The sequence below is a fragment of the Stegodyphus dumicola genome, chromosome 5 (assembly GCF_044657685.1).
Source record: "Stegodyphus dumicola isolate Sdum_Otavi_A_Nest chromosome 5, ASM4465768v1".
NCBI lineage: Eukaryota > Metazoa > Arthropoda > Arachnida > Araneae > Eresidae > Stegodyphus > Stegodyphus dumicola.
The window spans coordinates 127,765,648-127,783,563 of NC_140772.1; the positions used below are offsets into that span (position 1 = coordinate 127,765,648).

General features: G+C 35.0%; 1 protein-coding gene across 3 annotated transcripts in view; it reads right to left on the minus strand.

Moving 5' to 3' along the window:
- The window catches only part of LOC118199267 (WD repeat-containing protein on Y chromosome-like), a 77,280-nt gene that overhangs the window by 40,306 nt on the left and 19,058 nt on the right, over positions 1–17,916 (minus strand). For 2 of the 3 annotated variants that reach the window (XM_085817045.1, XM_085817044.1), the window contains exon 2: positions 16,694–16,778. The exons of the other annotated variant lie outside the window; for it this stretch is intronic. In XM_085817045.1, the coding sequence (XP_085673171.1) occupies positions 16,694–16,726 (33 nt within the window). In that variant the 5' untranslated portion in view covers positions 16,727–16,778. The remainder of the gene's footprint in view (positions 1–16,693; positions 16,779–17,916) is intronic. 3 annotated transcript variants of the gene reach the window in all.

The window sequence follows — 17,916 nt, forward strand, 5'->3', positions numbered from 1 at the left end:
TGAAAAACCTTGTTTTAAAGCTCTTAAAATTTATACAGTGAGTGGCAACAATAACGGACTGTCCATCAATGGGAATATCGATGGAGTTCCTTGCAGAATGATCATTGACACAGGAGCTAATGTTACCATCATTAGGAAAGATTTAGCTGAACAGTTTAAAGATAAACTTATTTGGACGCCATCCTGTGTTACCCTTCAGACTGCGTCTGGTGACAAGATCGACATAACTGGGAAGTTAAACGTAAACATCACGTTGGAAGTGCCGCCTACCATCACACGGCATATGTGGCGGATATTACAGATCCATGCATACTCGGATTGGACTTTTTAAGGAAATACAATTTTTCCTTAGACTTGAAAAACAACAAACTGCTTTCAGGATCTGAAGACATGACTATCCATCCTAAGAAGGGATCCTCACCTGGAAATGCCGACGCTTTGTCCGAAAGAACCAGCTCGAGAAACAGCCGAAATCATGCTAGGGTCGAAAAGAAACACCAGACTACCAGCTATTCTCCATCCCAGAAGCTCTTCGGTCGAGACCTTCGTCTGCCTTGTGACCGCCTGTTTAGTCGCCCTACGGATGCGCCTTCATCGCCTGAAGAACACGTCCAAGATGCCCAGGCCCGGTTTGAGGGGATGCACCGTTCTGCACGAAAGCGAGTCAACTTGGCGACGGAGAAAATGAAGATCAGATGCGACACAAGAGCTACTAGACAGAGATCCAACAAAGGAGACAAGGTGAGGTTGTGGAACCCGATTCAACGAAAAGGACTGAGTCCTAAATTACAGTCACCTTCGGATGGTCCATATACAGTACTGAACACGAATGACATCGTGGTTCGGATCCGTGAGTCTTCGAACTCTTACGACAGGTTAGCTTATTACTATGGCCATAGTACATAATGTAAATAATTGTAAATAGTATAAGACCATGGTCCATTTTTGTTTTTAAATGTGTATTTGATTTGTATTTGATAGCATTTGATTTGTTTTATGTATTGCATTTATTGTTCATGTTGTTTATTATTGTAATGTAATGCTTATTAATGCATTTATGCCACAGTTGTAAGTTTTGCTTCCTGTCCAGGGATTGTACTGCCCGGGACGTGCAGTCCTTGGGAAGGGGGCAGTGTTACGAATTTGGTATTTAAAAAGCTAATGTTAGTTCAATTAGAAATTAAATGGTTTTATTTCTCGCGCAGTGCAGCGCGTGACGAATATTAAAAGAAAGCTAAGCCGGAAAATTGAAAATACAAGAGCGCGTGCATTAAATAAATAAATATCTCTTTTTGATTTCGAGAAAGTACTGGAAAATTCTAGCGCGTGATTTTAAAATCTTATAAAAGGAGGAAAACATCTCAGTTTGTAGTAGTTGCTTAGTTTGTTGTTGTTTAGAAAACTACTGTTGTTGATTGTAGCGAATTCGCGGATTAGCGTTCTTTAGCTGTTTTGAATTACGTTCTATTGGATATTTGAGTAGTTAAAAGATAACTACTGTGAGATATTGTAATACTGCATGATAATTTGAGAAAATTTAATAATTTTTGTTGTGATAATAATAAATTTTTGTTCATTTTTCATCGGACTTGTGCATTCATTTCATAACGAACCCGTACGCACGCAACAATATGAATTAACTTTGGACAAGAAAGACTTTGTAAAATATAGAAACTGATATTATTAGATAAAATTCAACACTGTAAGTTAGTAGATTTCTCTGTTGTGATAGTATTCCGTTTGTTTCACCTCCGTGGTCGGAAACCATTTTAGCGGCGCACTCACCACCAAGAGACGGTGGTGCTGCGCCCTGTTAGAAGCAATTGTTTTGTGAAAAAATCGCAAACGAGGCCTAGCAGACTGGCGCATTCGGCTAATACTTTTGTTTCCTTTAATACTGTCAATATAAGTATGTGCGGAAACGATGAAAATATTCTTACATCGATTAATAAACTGTGTACACTGAAAAAAGACCTTCTATTGTAGAAGGGACTCGTTAGAGAGAGAGTTATAGAAATGATAATCATTTCTACAATAATCGGGAATTAATCAACAAAAGAAGGAAATTTTGAAACATAATGTTCATTCTTAAACACTGAACAATTCGAGTGGATCAATCTGTTTGTTTTTCTTACGATTTCTCCCGTTTTACTCTGAATGAAAAATTGGCATCGCTCTCTTCCGACCGGGAATTAAAACTGAAGTTCATCGAAAATACTCCTGAAAAATTCTGGATCTCTATTAAAAACAAATACTCGGGTATAACAAAGAAACACACTAAACACATTATTATTTTTTTCTTGTCATATTTTTGCCAGGAAAGGTTTTCACGCCCTTGATTTCAAAAAGGTTTTTTACCCTGCTTTAAAGCTAATGGTCACTGTAAATACTCTGTGCTCGAAAAAAAAATTTTTTTTAACGTTTTCCAATTTCTAAAAGATTGAGAACCAAAATTTTAGGGAAAAACCAACTTTGTTACAACGCATCAAACACTGACATAATTTTGACTCTTCAGATGCGTATATTCATTATTCTTGCTGAGGTATCAGAAAGATCAAATGTTTATTTGGTCTACTTGAAATTCTGTTTACGTTAATTAAGTGGTTTTTGAAAGTATTTAATGTTTATGGCTCGGATGATCTCCCGCTGCGCCTTATCTGTTTCACTCTTACAATTGAAGATATTTTGGCTCAGACGAACTGCACTCTTTTGGATATCTGAAGGGAAGCATTATAAAATTCAGCTCTCCAAAAGAGAAAAATTCTTATAATTTAAAAGAGAATTTTTTTAGGAAACATATCAGCCAATCATGATTGATAAACAGCCAGAACGTTAAAAGATTATTTTTTAACAAATTCCGTGAAATTTTATAATTTCCAGAATGTAAACCATGTAACGGAACAAATTTATGCATCGTATCTCAGTCATATCTTCACTTTTTCTCCTGCTTTTGAAATAATACTTGTGCAATTGTAAACAAAACTTAAAACCATTTTTTTAAAATTTTTTATCATTTATTTTATCTCATTTTTATTTATGCTTTGAGCAAAGAGTGTGTTTACATCAAATCGCTCATCAGTGTAGAATTGAGCAATCTTTATACATGCGCTAATCTATTAATAAATTATTACGTAAAAATAAAACAAGCAGTTAGTTCATAAACAATTATTAAATACCCATTATTAAAAAGATATTTATTTATATTCATATATATATACATAACAATTATATTAAGAAATCAAAACGGTAATGATTTCATTTTGTTGAAACAGTATATAAGATGCTCTGAAATAAAATAAAAACTTCAACTGCCCTTTAATAAAAAATACGTTCATGATTCTAAAGAGGTAATAATCAAGATTATCAAACTTTCAGCATTCGATAGCTTTTAAAACTACTATTTTCCACTCATTTCTGGGATGTATAGAAATATCCACCTTTTACTCGAACATAATTAGTTTCATCGAAATCTTCGAAAATTTAGGTGAATCATGAATCTCTTAACGATAGCACTTGTTCATCAGTTGGGAAAAGAAAGCTCAAAATGCCCTGGAAAGATGTACGTATTTCATGCATCGGTACATTGTTCATTTTCAGTCAATTTCGTTACAATATCTGAGATATTAAAAGTGATGTATTGCGAGCCAGATATCTAATATTTTCTAGTCGAATTTTTCTAACAAAAAGGAAGCATATGTTGGTTGGTACGCTAATATATTAGTACTACGCTTGAATACAGCTATTTCTCTTATTCCAAGTTTCCAAAATCAGACAAAGAAGAGAGCCTTGTAGATGCTACTGTAGCTTACGTATTTAGCTTTATTTGAAACCATATGTCTAATGACAGTATTTGTGCTTTCTACAAAGGTACAAAAGTGGAAGAGCTCTTGTTATTCATGTATTCAGATATTTCTATTGAAATTGTGAGTTAAATTCTTTGTTTTCTAAGAAATTCTAGCACTCGTGGTAATAAAAAAAGTATCAGCTGCTCTTATCCAGCATTTCAGAAGGAAAGCAGTATGAATTTAAACAAAAAATATTGATCTAAAAAGTATTCGTAACGAAACGTCGGGAACTATAAGTGACTATGTGCTAGATACGCTTGTACAGTCATTAGTTTCTTTTTTATTATGATTTATTTATTTAAAGCAGGAGACGTGAAAAATATGCAAAGCCCTCTCCGGGACTCGAACTCTGGACCTCTCTAATACGCGTGCAGTATGCTTCCAATTACACCACGAGGGCGGGCAGATTGGACGGAGAAAATATCTTATATAATTCTCCTTTGAAAGGACGACTGAGATTAGGGGATCCCATCGCCAAATCCTGGTGCTGGTGAATTATCGTCCACTACCTTTTAGTTGGGTGACACTTTTAGATCCAATCGCCAAATCCTGGTTGTGACGATATAAGGTATTCCTCCCGCGTTCTTGGCATGCCTTCATGGTGCGGTGATCTGCCCGCTGGGCGCGTATCCAAAGGTCAGCGGTTCGCCTCCCGGTGAAGGCGTTGCTAATTTTTCAATCTCTCTTGCCTGCTTCCTAAAAAGTACTTAATGTCTCTACAACGAATTGTTTTTCTTTGAAGCAGGAGACGTGAAAAAGTGTGCAATGCCCTCGCCAGGCCTCGAACCCTGGACCTCTCAAACACGCGTCGAGTATGCTTCCAATTACATCACGAAGGCATGCGAAAAGTTGGGACCAAATATCTTATACCCTGAAGAAACATAATTTATTATCCAAATATATAAAGCTTTAGAGAGGAGACTTTAGAGTAATACCAACTCTGAAAAAGTGACAAAATTGTGTTTATCACTTTTAAAGGAGGTATAAGAAATTTTCTCATTAGAGTAAGTTGCCATTTCGTTGCTATATCAATTTGCCTTATCAACCTAAAACTCTGATATAAAAAGCTATATTCTTTGCTCAGTATGTAGTATGCCGAGAAGAAACAAATGATTAACTATTGAATCAACATAAGCAATAACATTGATGGAATACAACATAAAAGAGAGAGTGTACTTTTACGGCCATTTAGCAAAATCAAATAAAATTAAGTTAAATTTATTGAAAAAATTAGCTTAAGCAAAAATTGTTTCTAAAATGTTACTCTTTCTTTGTTTACTTTCAGTCTGATTTATAGCCTGCTTTGCACTGCAAACAAATACTACTCTCCTTCTTTTGGAAGTGCGTTCTAATTTTACTAAAAATTCCTTCATTCTTAAAGTTATGCTTGGTAATTATGTTCGTGACCTAAAGAGTGAGCGCCATTGCATTAGTGCTTTAACATTAAGAATTTCATTAGAAACATCATAACAACTTCAGAATTTTTACTTTTAAAATTTTTAATTTCATAATTATTTGCTGCAAATTCAGGGTATACACTAATAAGAGTATATACTATTCAAAGCAAATACCACCGCAAATATTTCTTCAAAAAATACTTATGGTGAGAAGAAGAGAAAGCAGATAAATTAAATTCTCATGGAAAAATAACTTTTTATTTTGCGAATTCGGTAAGAAGAGGTAGGAAAGATTTACTCAGGGCCTTTCCTATCGGGGGTGCAGAGCGTAAAAGTACGCGGACGGCGAAAATCAGGGGCGGCCGAACTCTTGCGATACCTAGCCTAAATATTTTAAATTCATTAAACTCGCTGTAACTACTTATCACATATAAGTACTTTTTATACAACTTGTCATGTGTAAGATATATAACAACAAAAAATAAATAAATAAAGATTCAATTTTAGAGTTCCTTTTTACAGTTGAATTAGCAGTAAATGAATAAAATTTAACCAATATACATAAGATCTGAAAGCAGTACTGCATGTGTACGTTTTCATTTTGGTTTATATCAAATAATAATATCAATACAATGCTAGCCATCATTAATGTTAACAAAATATTTGCTATGATAATGTTCTGTGATATAGTTTTGGTGAAGCAGATGATATAAGACTTCTGAATATTAAGTGATTATTGTTCTCATGATGGAAGTAGCGTATGATAATATATAACAGTAAAGTAATTTTTCTTTTGCTTAAGCTTTACCTTTGAAATATTGGATAAGAATAGTTGATAATTTGTATTGACATAATTGCTTGTCATCCGTAAAAAAAACAAAGCATTTCATTCAGAGTTTCAATAACATAAATGCTAATTACTAAAATAATAAAAGTATACTTCGAGTTTTCCTAAAAAAATGTCAGAGTAGTGACTTCTTTTTTCCCGTACTTCAAGAACTTGAATTTTATTCTTGGAGAATTCAGGAACAGAAATAATTTTTTACAAACAATTATTTTCCTTTGGTAAATTGAGGTAATGCCATCTTCATTATAATAATAACATAATGGTTAATAATCTTGCAAAATAAATCTTAAGGCAAAATTAATAGGGCTATGGTAATTTTTTAAACACAATGAAATTTCCGAATGAATTTTTTATCTAAAAAAGAAATAGGATCTAATTTTCAGTAAGTATACTTTTACATCTATCCAACATTTATAAGCAGTATTATCATACAATCATAAAACTTAAGATTTATTGTTACATTTTTTGCCATTCGATTAGCTTGGCAGTTTCGCTCTTATCAGAAACTTTTCTTTCAATAAATATACCATTTCCTTAATACGATTAAAAAAAACCCTTCGCGAACTCGCACATTTTAAATAAATATTTTAAATCATCTTTTGATGTATAGCAATGTCGTTTTAATAAAATAAAGCTACAATCTTTGTAGCCTTATTTTTGCTTCATGATAAAAATAATTGTTTAGTTATTTCATATAGTCAGCTAATTTAATAATTTCATTTAAATCCTTAGTTACTGAAATAATCTGTAATTAAAGATAAAGTAATACGTGGAAATTATTGATAATTGTGAACTTATTTTGTAGCTTTATGTAAATTTTTATCATAGTAAATTTCAGGGAATCTCTCAAAATCTAAACAGAGTTGTTTAAAACCTCTGTTTGAATGCACATTTAAACTCCATGAAGCAATATTAATACCGTAGAGTTTGTCTCTCTCCTTAATGCATGTCTTCATGGTATAATTAGAAAACAGATGTATTTAACAATCGGAAGGTCCGGAGTTCAATTCATGGCATTACACATTATCAAGTCTCCTCCTCCAAAATAAAATGCATAATCGTATCTGCGGGATGAGAAAGCAATTTTAACAGATTGATAGAATTAGATAAATGCTTACTTAGTTGAATTTCGATTTCTTTTCTATAGCAAAGTTTTAATAATGTTAGTACTACACTTCTACCTCTTAAAATTTCAACACTAAGAAAGGCGCACCAGATCGAAGTTTTACATGATGTATATATAGATCATGAGAAGAACTATAAATAATTTAAATTTTAGCCTATGTATAAATCTTGCGATCTAGTAAAACATTTCTTGAAAACAGTACGAAAGCTAAAAACAGACAGCTGTCCTATATACTGGCATTGGGTTTTCTTGCCGAATTTGCAAAAAAAGCTTAAGCTGGCCCTCGTCGAAGTAAACGGCAGCCTATACCAGTTGATTTTACATTGCATCCAAGAAAATCATTGAACATCAAAACTGAGTATTAATCTTCTAAAAATCTAGTTTCGTGACTGATGGAATTAGACCATAGTCACGCGATATTTTTATTTAATACAGTTCCTGCCAAACAACATTTGGTCGTTAAACTTCGCCGAGGATAAACACAATATGAATATAGAAATCAAACTTTGTAAGGATCCTAAGTTTTACTAACGTTTATTTTATTTTAAATCTTTACTATCACTTCTTATTTTCTACTTCCGGCCAGAATTAAAAGCTTTAACTTATTTATGCAAATTTGTCTTGCTAACGCCAAGTACTTAAGTTGTGGTTTTTTGCCAAGTAAGAGAGAGGAAGGAGTTATTGGAAGCAAGCCGCTTGCCATAGTAGTTTTACTCGGTTGCTGGTTGCCTTCAAGGCCAGAGGTTTAGTCCTCTTGATAATTTCAAACGTATTGTAGTTTTAGCAGCTCTCTGTACTACATACGGATTTTGTTAAATAACGGCCAATCTTAAAGCTAGGCACTTGTATATTAATCCAAAGTTAGTTTTAGTTAGAGTTTTAGTTAGTAGTTTTATATTCTTACGTTCAGACCACAAGTGGTTGGTCTCTGTATTCCGAAGTTCCGGAAATCTCTGTAAAAATAGAAAAATAAAGGGTTTCGTATATCCTTCCTGTGTGTATTGTCTACTTCACAATTTATTAAACATAGCTTGAGTAAGCTCCCTGTTCCGAGTCAGGACAGTTCATGTTTCCAAAGCAAGTGAAGAGGAAAACAAGTCCTGATAGTGGCGCTCGACGAAGAATAACCATGGCCGAGTTTCAAGAAGAACCTGTGGTGCCTGCAGAAGCGGCTCAGAATCCAGAAATGCCAGCTGCCGCCCTGGAAGGATTTGGGTACACCGTCCAGACCATGCGCGCATCGATGAAACCAGAAGCAACATTTAATGGAAACTCACGGGTAACAAGTTTTTTGGAAAAATTGGATGACCACTTCATGCTGTATCCAGTCCATGAATTCCAGAAAGTCACCTTAGCTACCAGCGCTTTGAAGGGCCAAGCGCTTAATTGGTTCAAATAAATAGGAAGAAACCTCTTGGGTCAAGCGGGAAGTCCCAACTATACTTACGAAAATTTTAAGACTGCCTTAGTAAAAGCTTTTCCTGTCGTAAGAAATCGTGCAAAATTAGAAGCGGAACACTTCAGCATATACCAGCAACGAATTGAAAATCTCTCAAGCTTTATTTTAAGAAAAATTCACGTCTTTAAACTCTTGTATGGAAGCCGTCCGGATCCTGAGATAATCCAAGTAATTTTGCCTAGTTTACTTCCCCAAGTACAAGACTTTATTGAATTAAGGAATCCGACTACACTGGAAATTTATTTGAGATAGCAATCCAGTTTGAAAGTAGAAGAACGGCGGACATTGAAAGAAGACGCCAGTATGAGCAAAGAAGCCAATTTGGTGCGCCAAGATTACATCAAATGCAAGAACACGGCTACGGAAGCAAAGCGAATCAGTGGGCAAGGAAACCCGAGTATCCAAAAACAGCCGGCGAACGTCGACAGTTCAATAGCAATCCAAGAAAAAAGTCTCGAGGCCAGTGGAAAAAGAAGGAAAGCATGAAAAGAAAAAAGGATTTAAACTAAAACGGATTTCTGCTGACGGGAGGGTGCGGAAATCCGAAGGCCAAGAAATCCCCTCTTCCTTCAAGTTAAATACAGTAATGGTGAAAAATTTGACTCTTCCGAAGATTGAAGTGTTGGTGAACAACAACCCAGCCACCGCACTCCTGGATACAGGCGCGCAGTGTTCCTGTGTGGCAGAAGATTTTTTTAGGAAGTACTTCCGTAGATACAGAATATATAATTCGGATAATACGACAGTGTTAGCTGCGCAGGGAGAAAGATGCAAATGCATAGGTAAAATACCATTATATATTCGCATTAAGGACAAGCAAGTAAAGATCATGTTTTTTATCGTAAAAAATCTACAAGCACATGTAATTCTAGGGATAGATTTTCTTTCAGAGGCAGAAGCAACGCTGTATTTTAAACAAGCGTCCCTTAAGCTGACCATGAAACCAGTTCTGGAAGAAAAAAGATAACCACCCACGTTAAATCTCAACCACCTGCCTACGGGAGAGCAACAAAAAATTCGCCAAGTGGTAAGTGAATTTGCTTCGTTATTTAGTGATATTCCCGGATTTACTCAAGTTACTAACCATAGTATCGACACAGGAGATTCACTGCCAGTTCGCCACAAGCCGTATCGGTACGATAAGAATAAAGAAAAAATTATAGAGTGGCACATTCGAGATATGTTACGTAAAAAGATCATAACGCCCATCTCAAGTAGTTATGCTAGCCCGGTTGTGTTATGTAAGAAAAATAATGACTATCCAGTAACACATCCGAAAAGGTGGCGTTTTGCAATTGACTATCGTAAATTAAACTCCATGACTAAATATCCGGTATATCCCTTACCTATTATTGAAGAAATTTTAAGGAACATAACTTCTACGAAATACATGACTACGTTAGATTTAACGACTGGTTATTTTCAAATAGGTGTTAAACCAGAAGATGTGCCTAAGACTGCTTTTATAACCAAGTCTGGCACTTATGCATTCTTGCGTATGCCGTTTGGCCTTTCAGGGGCACCGGCAACATTTCAGCGATGTATGGACATTGTGCTAAGGCCCGTTCTAGGAAAGACCACATTTATCTATTTAGACGATATCATTATTACTAGTGATAATCTGGACCAACATGTACAGGATTTAAGAGAGGTGTTTTCATTAATAAATGAGGCCGGTCTAAAAGTTAATGTCGAAAAGTGCAAATTTGCAGCCCCTGAATTAAAATACTTAGGTTACAAAATATCTCAGAAAAGAATAGAGACGGACGAATCAAAAATAATCGCTGTGCAAAAGTATCCGCCGCCAAATACGGCGAAGAAGCTGTCTCCTTTTCTAGGACGATGTTCATATTATAGGTCCTTTATAAAAGATTTTGCAGCTATTGCTGAACCATTGTTAAAATTAAAAAGGCAAGATTCTCGTGGACTGCCGAAGCCAATAGTGCTTTTGAAAAATTAAAGCAAGCATTAACGCAAGCCCCTGTTTTGAAATTTCCTGAGAACGATGAGAATTTAGAAATTTCAGCGGATGCTTCGGATTATGCGGTAGGAGCTGTACTTTCGCAAAATCAGCAGCCCGTGGCATTTTTTAGTAGAACTTTAAATCAAACACAAAGAAATTATTCCGCGACTGAGAGAGAGGCACTTGCAGTTCTGTTAGCAGTGCAAAATTTCCGAGTCTATTTTGGAAGGGCGCCAGTAACAGTGTATTCTGATCATGCGGCGGTAACTAGATTGTACTCAGGAAAAAACTTACCCCCAAGGTTAATAAGATGGGCACTCAAGTTACAAGAGTATAATTTGGTAACTAAGCACACCACCGGAAAGAAAAATATCATAGCAGATGCCCTATCCAGAATAAAAATAGATGAAGAAGGTAATACTGTAAAGGTGGCAATGCTCACAGCATGTACAATAAATTCCCGAGAAACTGTAATAACCGAACTGGGTAAGGATCCGGAATTTAAAAATATTTATGATTATTTAAAAGATCCTGAAAATTTTAGCCACCAAGATATTGTGGCGATAAGAAATAGGGTGGCCCATTACGACTAATAGATGGTCTATTATTTTATACAAAAACTACGAATTCCAACAACGAATTTCGTCCTGTTATCCCAGCTAGTCTTAGATTAAATATACTGCAGGAGTTGCACGACTCCCCTCTAGCTTCTCATGCTGGTATTCGAAAAACCATCCAACGCGTACGCGAAACAGTTTATTTTCCTGAGCTACAAAAGTTAAAAAGGGCGTATGTCCAGTCCTGCCCAACATGTCAAGCAGTTAATTATATTAATTTCCGCCCGGCCGGGTTTCTAAATAGCATTAAATCGGAATTTCCAAATGAAATAATTGGCATCGATTTATTGGGCCCTTTCCCGAAAAGTCAGTTAAATAAAAGTCGGTATCTCCTTGTTATGGTTGATCATTTTAGTAAGTGGACCGAAATCGTTCCCTTAAAACGAGCCTCCGCGAAATTAGTTACTGATTCTATTTTAAATAAATATATTTTAAAATACGGAGCGCCCCTAAAAGTGATATCGGATAATGGTTCTCAATTAGTAAGTAATATATTTGAAGACATGTGCCAAAAACTGGGCATACGTCATTTAAAAATGTTCCCGTATCGGCCGCAATCAAATATAGCGGAACGGGTTAATAGAAATATAGTGAAAATTATCCGTAGTTGTGTTAAAAATTTTCATAAAAGCTGGGATAACTATGTCATTAGTCATGAATTAGCTTTCGCCCTTAGGACCGCAAAACATGATACGACGGGCAAAACTCCTGCTGAGTTATTTTTAGGCAGAAAGATTATAACGCCGTTAGATAAATTATTTTATGTTCAACAAAGAGCCCCAGAATTTAAAATGGGCGATATAGAAAAATTAATTAAAGAAGCAAAAAAAAAAACACTGAAGTAGCACAAAGAAAACAGAAGCTGTATTATTATATGAAACAACGGGGAGTAAGTTATAAAGTAGGGAATGAAGTATTAAAATTTAAGCATTCACTTTTCTTCAGCACCAGAAGATAAAACTGCCAAATTCTGTCCACGATTTGAAGGACCATATGTCATAAAAAAGTAACTCAGGCTGTAGTGGTGTTAAAAGCCAAGAATGGTGAAACCTGCACCGCAAACGTTGACCAGATAAAACCATTTTATAATCGTAATAAAATGCCAATATTTCAAGATCTTTTGCAGTATCCGGCACGGCAGGCACAATCTCCAGAGGTGGAACAACGACAATCACAAGGGCAAGCCATAAGTAGACAGGAGCAATTGAAAAGAAAGTTCCCCCCGTTGGAAAACTGAAGGTAACAAGAAAAAGAAGCCGTTCCACCGACCAGAAAAGAGAGGGCACGACCACCCCCAGAATGAAGAAGGGAGAAGTTCGACTAATGCAAAGAGAGCCAGGAGAAATGGCAGCAACTATAACACGGCTCCCAAACGGAAGATCTACCCATCGAATAGGAGTCTACGCAGCAAATGTCGACGAATTGATGAAGGAAAACCAGCTGCAGATGCAAAGAAGCAAGAAAAGTTTGAACAGCAAGCAACGAGATCCAGGCAACAACGAGAGAGAGTTGTCCCGGTTCCGCCAAGACCAGCTGCCATCAAACGGCCGAGACCACAAGCACATGCTAAAAAGAAGGTCTTCAAGGCTGACCGAACTGGAAGAAAAAGAAAGCTCATGGAGGAAGGAACCGAAGGGCGAACCCGCACAAGAAGGAAGATAAACCAGACGGTAGTCTTCGCCACTTTCCAGGACCGGGGAGAAAAAAGGATGTCTGAATATCACAAAGATAAGTAAAACTTTATGTTACTTTGAAACTTTTAAGTTAATTTTTCATTCTTACTGCAAGTGGCAGAATTCAAGAAGTTTTACCTCATGTGAGACCTACCTTTAATGCCAAAAAGGCGAGAAATGAGTTGTTACCTATTTTGGTATTATGTTTTTCAATTACTCGCGAGTAAAACTAAAATTATTGTATAATAGGAATGTGTAAATACTTGAATATTGTAAAAGCATTGATAATCTTTGAGAAAGGTACCTTAAGAAAATTGTAAAAATTATTGTATAAAATTTTATTTAAAAGATTCTGGCAAGAAAGAAGTTTTAGTCTGAAAGACTTTTGAAATGTTGTATTTCAATGTAGAAGAATTGGCACTTGCTTGGAAAAGAATAGAAGTTAACAAACAATGTACTACTAATGTATGTTTTAAAATGCGTAAAATTAACGGCATGTTAATATGTCCTTATATACAATGTTAACTGTTATCTTAAAAGTTAAGAAATACTGTGATATGTTAAAAGTGAAAATATTAGAGTAATGCCCAGAAATTTTAACTTATTGGTATGACTGTAAAAAGAGCAAATTATTGTGAATATGTGTTAAAGGTTGAATGAATGTAGTTAGGCTCTCTGACGCTACACTTCAGAGTTAGTCACTTTTCAGAATAGTACCTCAGGATTCAGAGATGAATATAAGGCGTGTTCTGAGGTCTTGTTATGTTAAATTTTAACACGTTAGTGTTTTGATTGCAGGCGGTAGTGTTGAACACTTGTACATAGACACGCACGTGTTTGGTGTTTTTCTTTACAACACATGTCAGAGAGCACGGGGAGATAATTAAATAACGTCATGAATGAAGTAAGAATTTTAAAAGAAAAATATAAATATTCATGTTACTTGCCATTTGATTGTGTAACATTTCATTAAGCTAGTTTTCCTTCTAGATCTCTGGAAGGAACCAGATACAACTAAGAAACTCCTGTTTATAGATGCAGTACAGATGAAAAGTAATTGTCCATGAAGTTGATAATGTAAAAACGACTTTTTAATTTCTAGAGTAGATAATTTCTAGTGAGAAATGTTTGTAAAAAATTGGCATCGCGTTAGATTCTAGAGCTAAAAGTTTTCAACAAGGTCGTTTTAGACCTCAGTTTCAAACTAATTAACTCTGGCGGGAAGTATGTAATGATCCTAAGTTTTACTAACGTTTATTTTATTTTAAATCTTTACTATCACTTCTTATTTTCTACTTCCGGCCAGAATTAAAAGCTTTAACTTATTTATGCAAATTTGTCTTGCTAACGCCAAGTACTTAAGTTGTGGTTTTTTGCCAAGCAAGAGAGAGGAAGGAGTTATTGGAAGCAAGCCGCTTGCCATAGTAGTTTTACTCGGTTGCTGGTTGCCTTCAAGGCCAGAGGTTTAGTCCTCTTGATAATTTCAAACGTATCGTAGTTTTAGCAGCTCTCTGTACTACATACGGATTTTGTTAAATAACGGCCAATCTTAAAGCTAGGCACTTGTGTATTAATCCAAAGTTAGTTTTAGTTAGAGTTTTAGTTAGTAGTTTTATATTCTTACGTTCAGACCACAAGTGGTTGGTCTCTGTATTCCGAAGTTCCGGAAATCTCTGTAAAGATAGAAAAATAAAGGGTTTCGTATACCCTTCCTGTGTGTATTGTCTACTTCACAATTTATTGAACATAGCTTGAGTAAGCTCCCTGTTCCGAGTCAGGACAGTTCATGTTTCCAAAGCAAGTGAAGAGGAACACAAGTCCTGATAACTTCGCTAACCACCATATCAGAGCGGCTAGTGATATGTACATAAAATCCATCGAAAAAGAAGATACAAAATTATCCTCATAATAGATCCCAACAAAACCTTCTATGGTAACAAAAGAAGAGAGATATCCTATATGTATAGCACTTATGGATAGTACAGTTCTAGCACAGAAATAAGGCCTGTTATACAGCAACCAATTTAAACATTACTATTCAACTTCGTCTGTAGAATCGGAGTGGTGGGTTGTTGTCCCCCCCCCTAAAAATACCCACTGCTTTTCCTACTTTTGACAGTACGCCACAATCCTCTGAGCTGAATGATGAACAGTATGAATGGAAAGATGAATGGCATAACTCATCATTATAGGTAAATCCCGTTTCTTTCTGCTGCACCATGATAGTTCAGCCTTGTTTGGTAGTATTATGACATTATGCTTTATAGGTCCGGCACATGGCTTTATATTATACGATAACATTGTCATTCCAGTCAAGTTCTCACATAATAATATGAATTTCTTGTATGTTAAATAACTACCATTCCATCGCAGAAATTCTGAAATCTATTGATCTAGCTCATCATCAGGGTCTACTTGGAGCCACATACCAACATAATAATCACGACCACACGAAATGCAATATCTAGCATTTAAGGAAAGCCTTCATATTCCATTTTTTAAGTATTTACTGGATTTGTCTTCCACTGAATATGCGCTGTCTATGATCGAATAAGAATTAAATGTAATTATTGCCGTCTATGGTAGCTAAATGAAAAGCAAATTCTCTGTATTCCACAACGGTTTAACTGATATGTAAAACAATTTTATTCTGCACTTTCAGTTATCTGTATGATAGCTCTTGTTAGCCCAAAGGAGCGTTAGCCCAAAAGGGCTATTATTCTCGAAACGGCATTTTGCTTTAAATCACTTTTCAAAATATTGCCGCCAAATATTATCGCCCTGTGTTAGAAATTAAATAATGAAGAATCTCCATGAATGTATGTATATTTTTCACATTGTGCAAAAAACGACAGTTCCTAGAGCCATCAAAATTTTAATTATTTAATCCTCCACCCAAACATGGGCACCTAGTAACCCAAATTTTGAATTTCGAATTTGTTTCATTATCTATTTCATATTTTGCAAAATTATAATGAATTTTTTATTAACAAACTCAAAGATTTTAAAGCGAGTAATGGAAACGCTATATGGAAAAAATCGTTTTTAGCTCCAGCGCACAAGACTGTCTACCGGAAATTCTAAAGATAATGCTGTTTTTAAATATTTTCTGATTTTGCTGTTGAATTGAATTTTATGTTATTTAAGTGCGAATAACATGATATTTAATAAATAAATGTAACGCACAAAACGTTAAAAATGCCCCTATAGGCGTAATATAAAATCTGAAAATTTTCATATTTTTTTCCATGAAATTGCACTTTTTATGAACAGCAGTGTAAAACATCTAAACAAAAATTGAAGAAAGTGACGGAACATACCGACGAAGAAAGACTTCTTTATAGAGCCAAAGATATCAACTTCTGAAAGTTTCCCTTTTTTAGATCTGATAATTGATAGGACAAAAATTTATTAATATTATATCCCATTTTATGAAATCCTAATATGAGTTATTATCATCTGTAACTCTAACTGTGTATATAACTCACTCATTGCATCTACGATCTCTAGAACATTAAAATGTCGAAGATCCTTCTATTATATCATTCTTCCCTTAAAATATGAACAGTTTGATTTATTGTATTATTCGCCATGTAACAATTTAAGAATTTATAATCATCATTGCCACTTAAGGCATTTCCAATGCTTTATTTATAACATTTCATTTATTATGCTCAAATGTGTGCTTGATTTCTTTATAGAGAGTATAAATCTAAAAATTTAATTAAAATGGTTATCTGAAGAAAGAAATAAGAAACTAACTTACCGTGCCACTTTGTAGCCTAGCGTGTTTAAACATAATGCTTCAATAAAATTCCTGTTCTTATTCTAGTTCAGATTACATTTTTTATCTGAAACAAAATCCATTATACTCTAAACAATTAAATAAATATATATCGTTATATATCAATAAAGAGCTTAGGAGTTCATTAGAACTCGGTAGTACTAGATTTTCTGTATTACTTATTACATGGCAAACAATGAAACTTAAATGTAGCAAAGAATAAGTGGATTCACGAATGAAATATAATATTTCTTTGATCTTCTTTTCCAAAGTTTTAAGTTTAACGTTTCAGTTTTACCTTTATTAATTATTAAAATAATATTTAGAATTTCCAATAAGCATAAAGAGGCTTACTTAAGGCTGGCAGGTATGGTGTTTAGTAAAGCCGGCGGTTTTATTCGTTAAGGTCAAGTTCTAATCTCGAAGAAGGTATGGATGTAAATATTTTTTTTTCCAATGGCGGGTACTAGCCGTTACAGAAGTTGGCCACTATTAAGGCCGGAAGCGTTGGTCACTTTATTATAAAGGTGCCTAACAGGTGGGCCCCCGTTGCCTCCTATAAAGGGACAGACAATTTAAATCCATGCTTTCTCCGAGATTCGAACCCAAACCCTTCGGTATGGTAGTCAGAGTCACTAATCACTTTCCCGTCTGGGCAGAGTATGGATATTAATGAATGTACATCGTTTTTGAGGAAAATGAAGAACTTAAAAACCCGTTGAGCCAAAAATTCCTGGAGATGCTGGAGGATTTCTGAAATGTGGATTATCTCACCTAAGCCATTAAGACACTATATTCATTATTCTTTTAATTAATTAATGATTCGGAGCTCTCTCGCGACTATGACATGCGCAATCTCATAAATCCACTTCTACTTGGAGAGATTAGAAAAAAGTGAAGAAGGGTAGAAAACCTCTCGATTCTTCCAACAGGAATGCTCTTAATTATACTTCGGAGGAAATTAAAAAACTCATTTTGCCACCACAAGTACCCAAGACTTTTATGCAACAACAAGAATTTAAACCAACAATAGACATTTATGGTTCGATACTTTATTATTCGGGAGGTCATTCCGGGGTCTATATGCTGTAATATGGGAATGAACAGTAAACCCAAAAACATAATTTAAGACTTAAACCATTGAAAAAAGGTACGTATGAAAATAACGGAAAGTTTATTTACTGTCTGTTCAATGATATATAGGG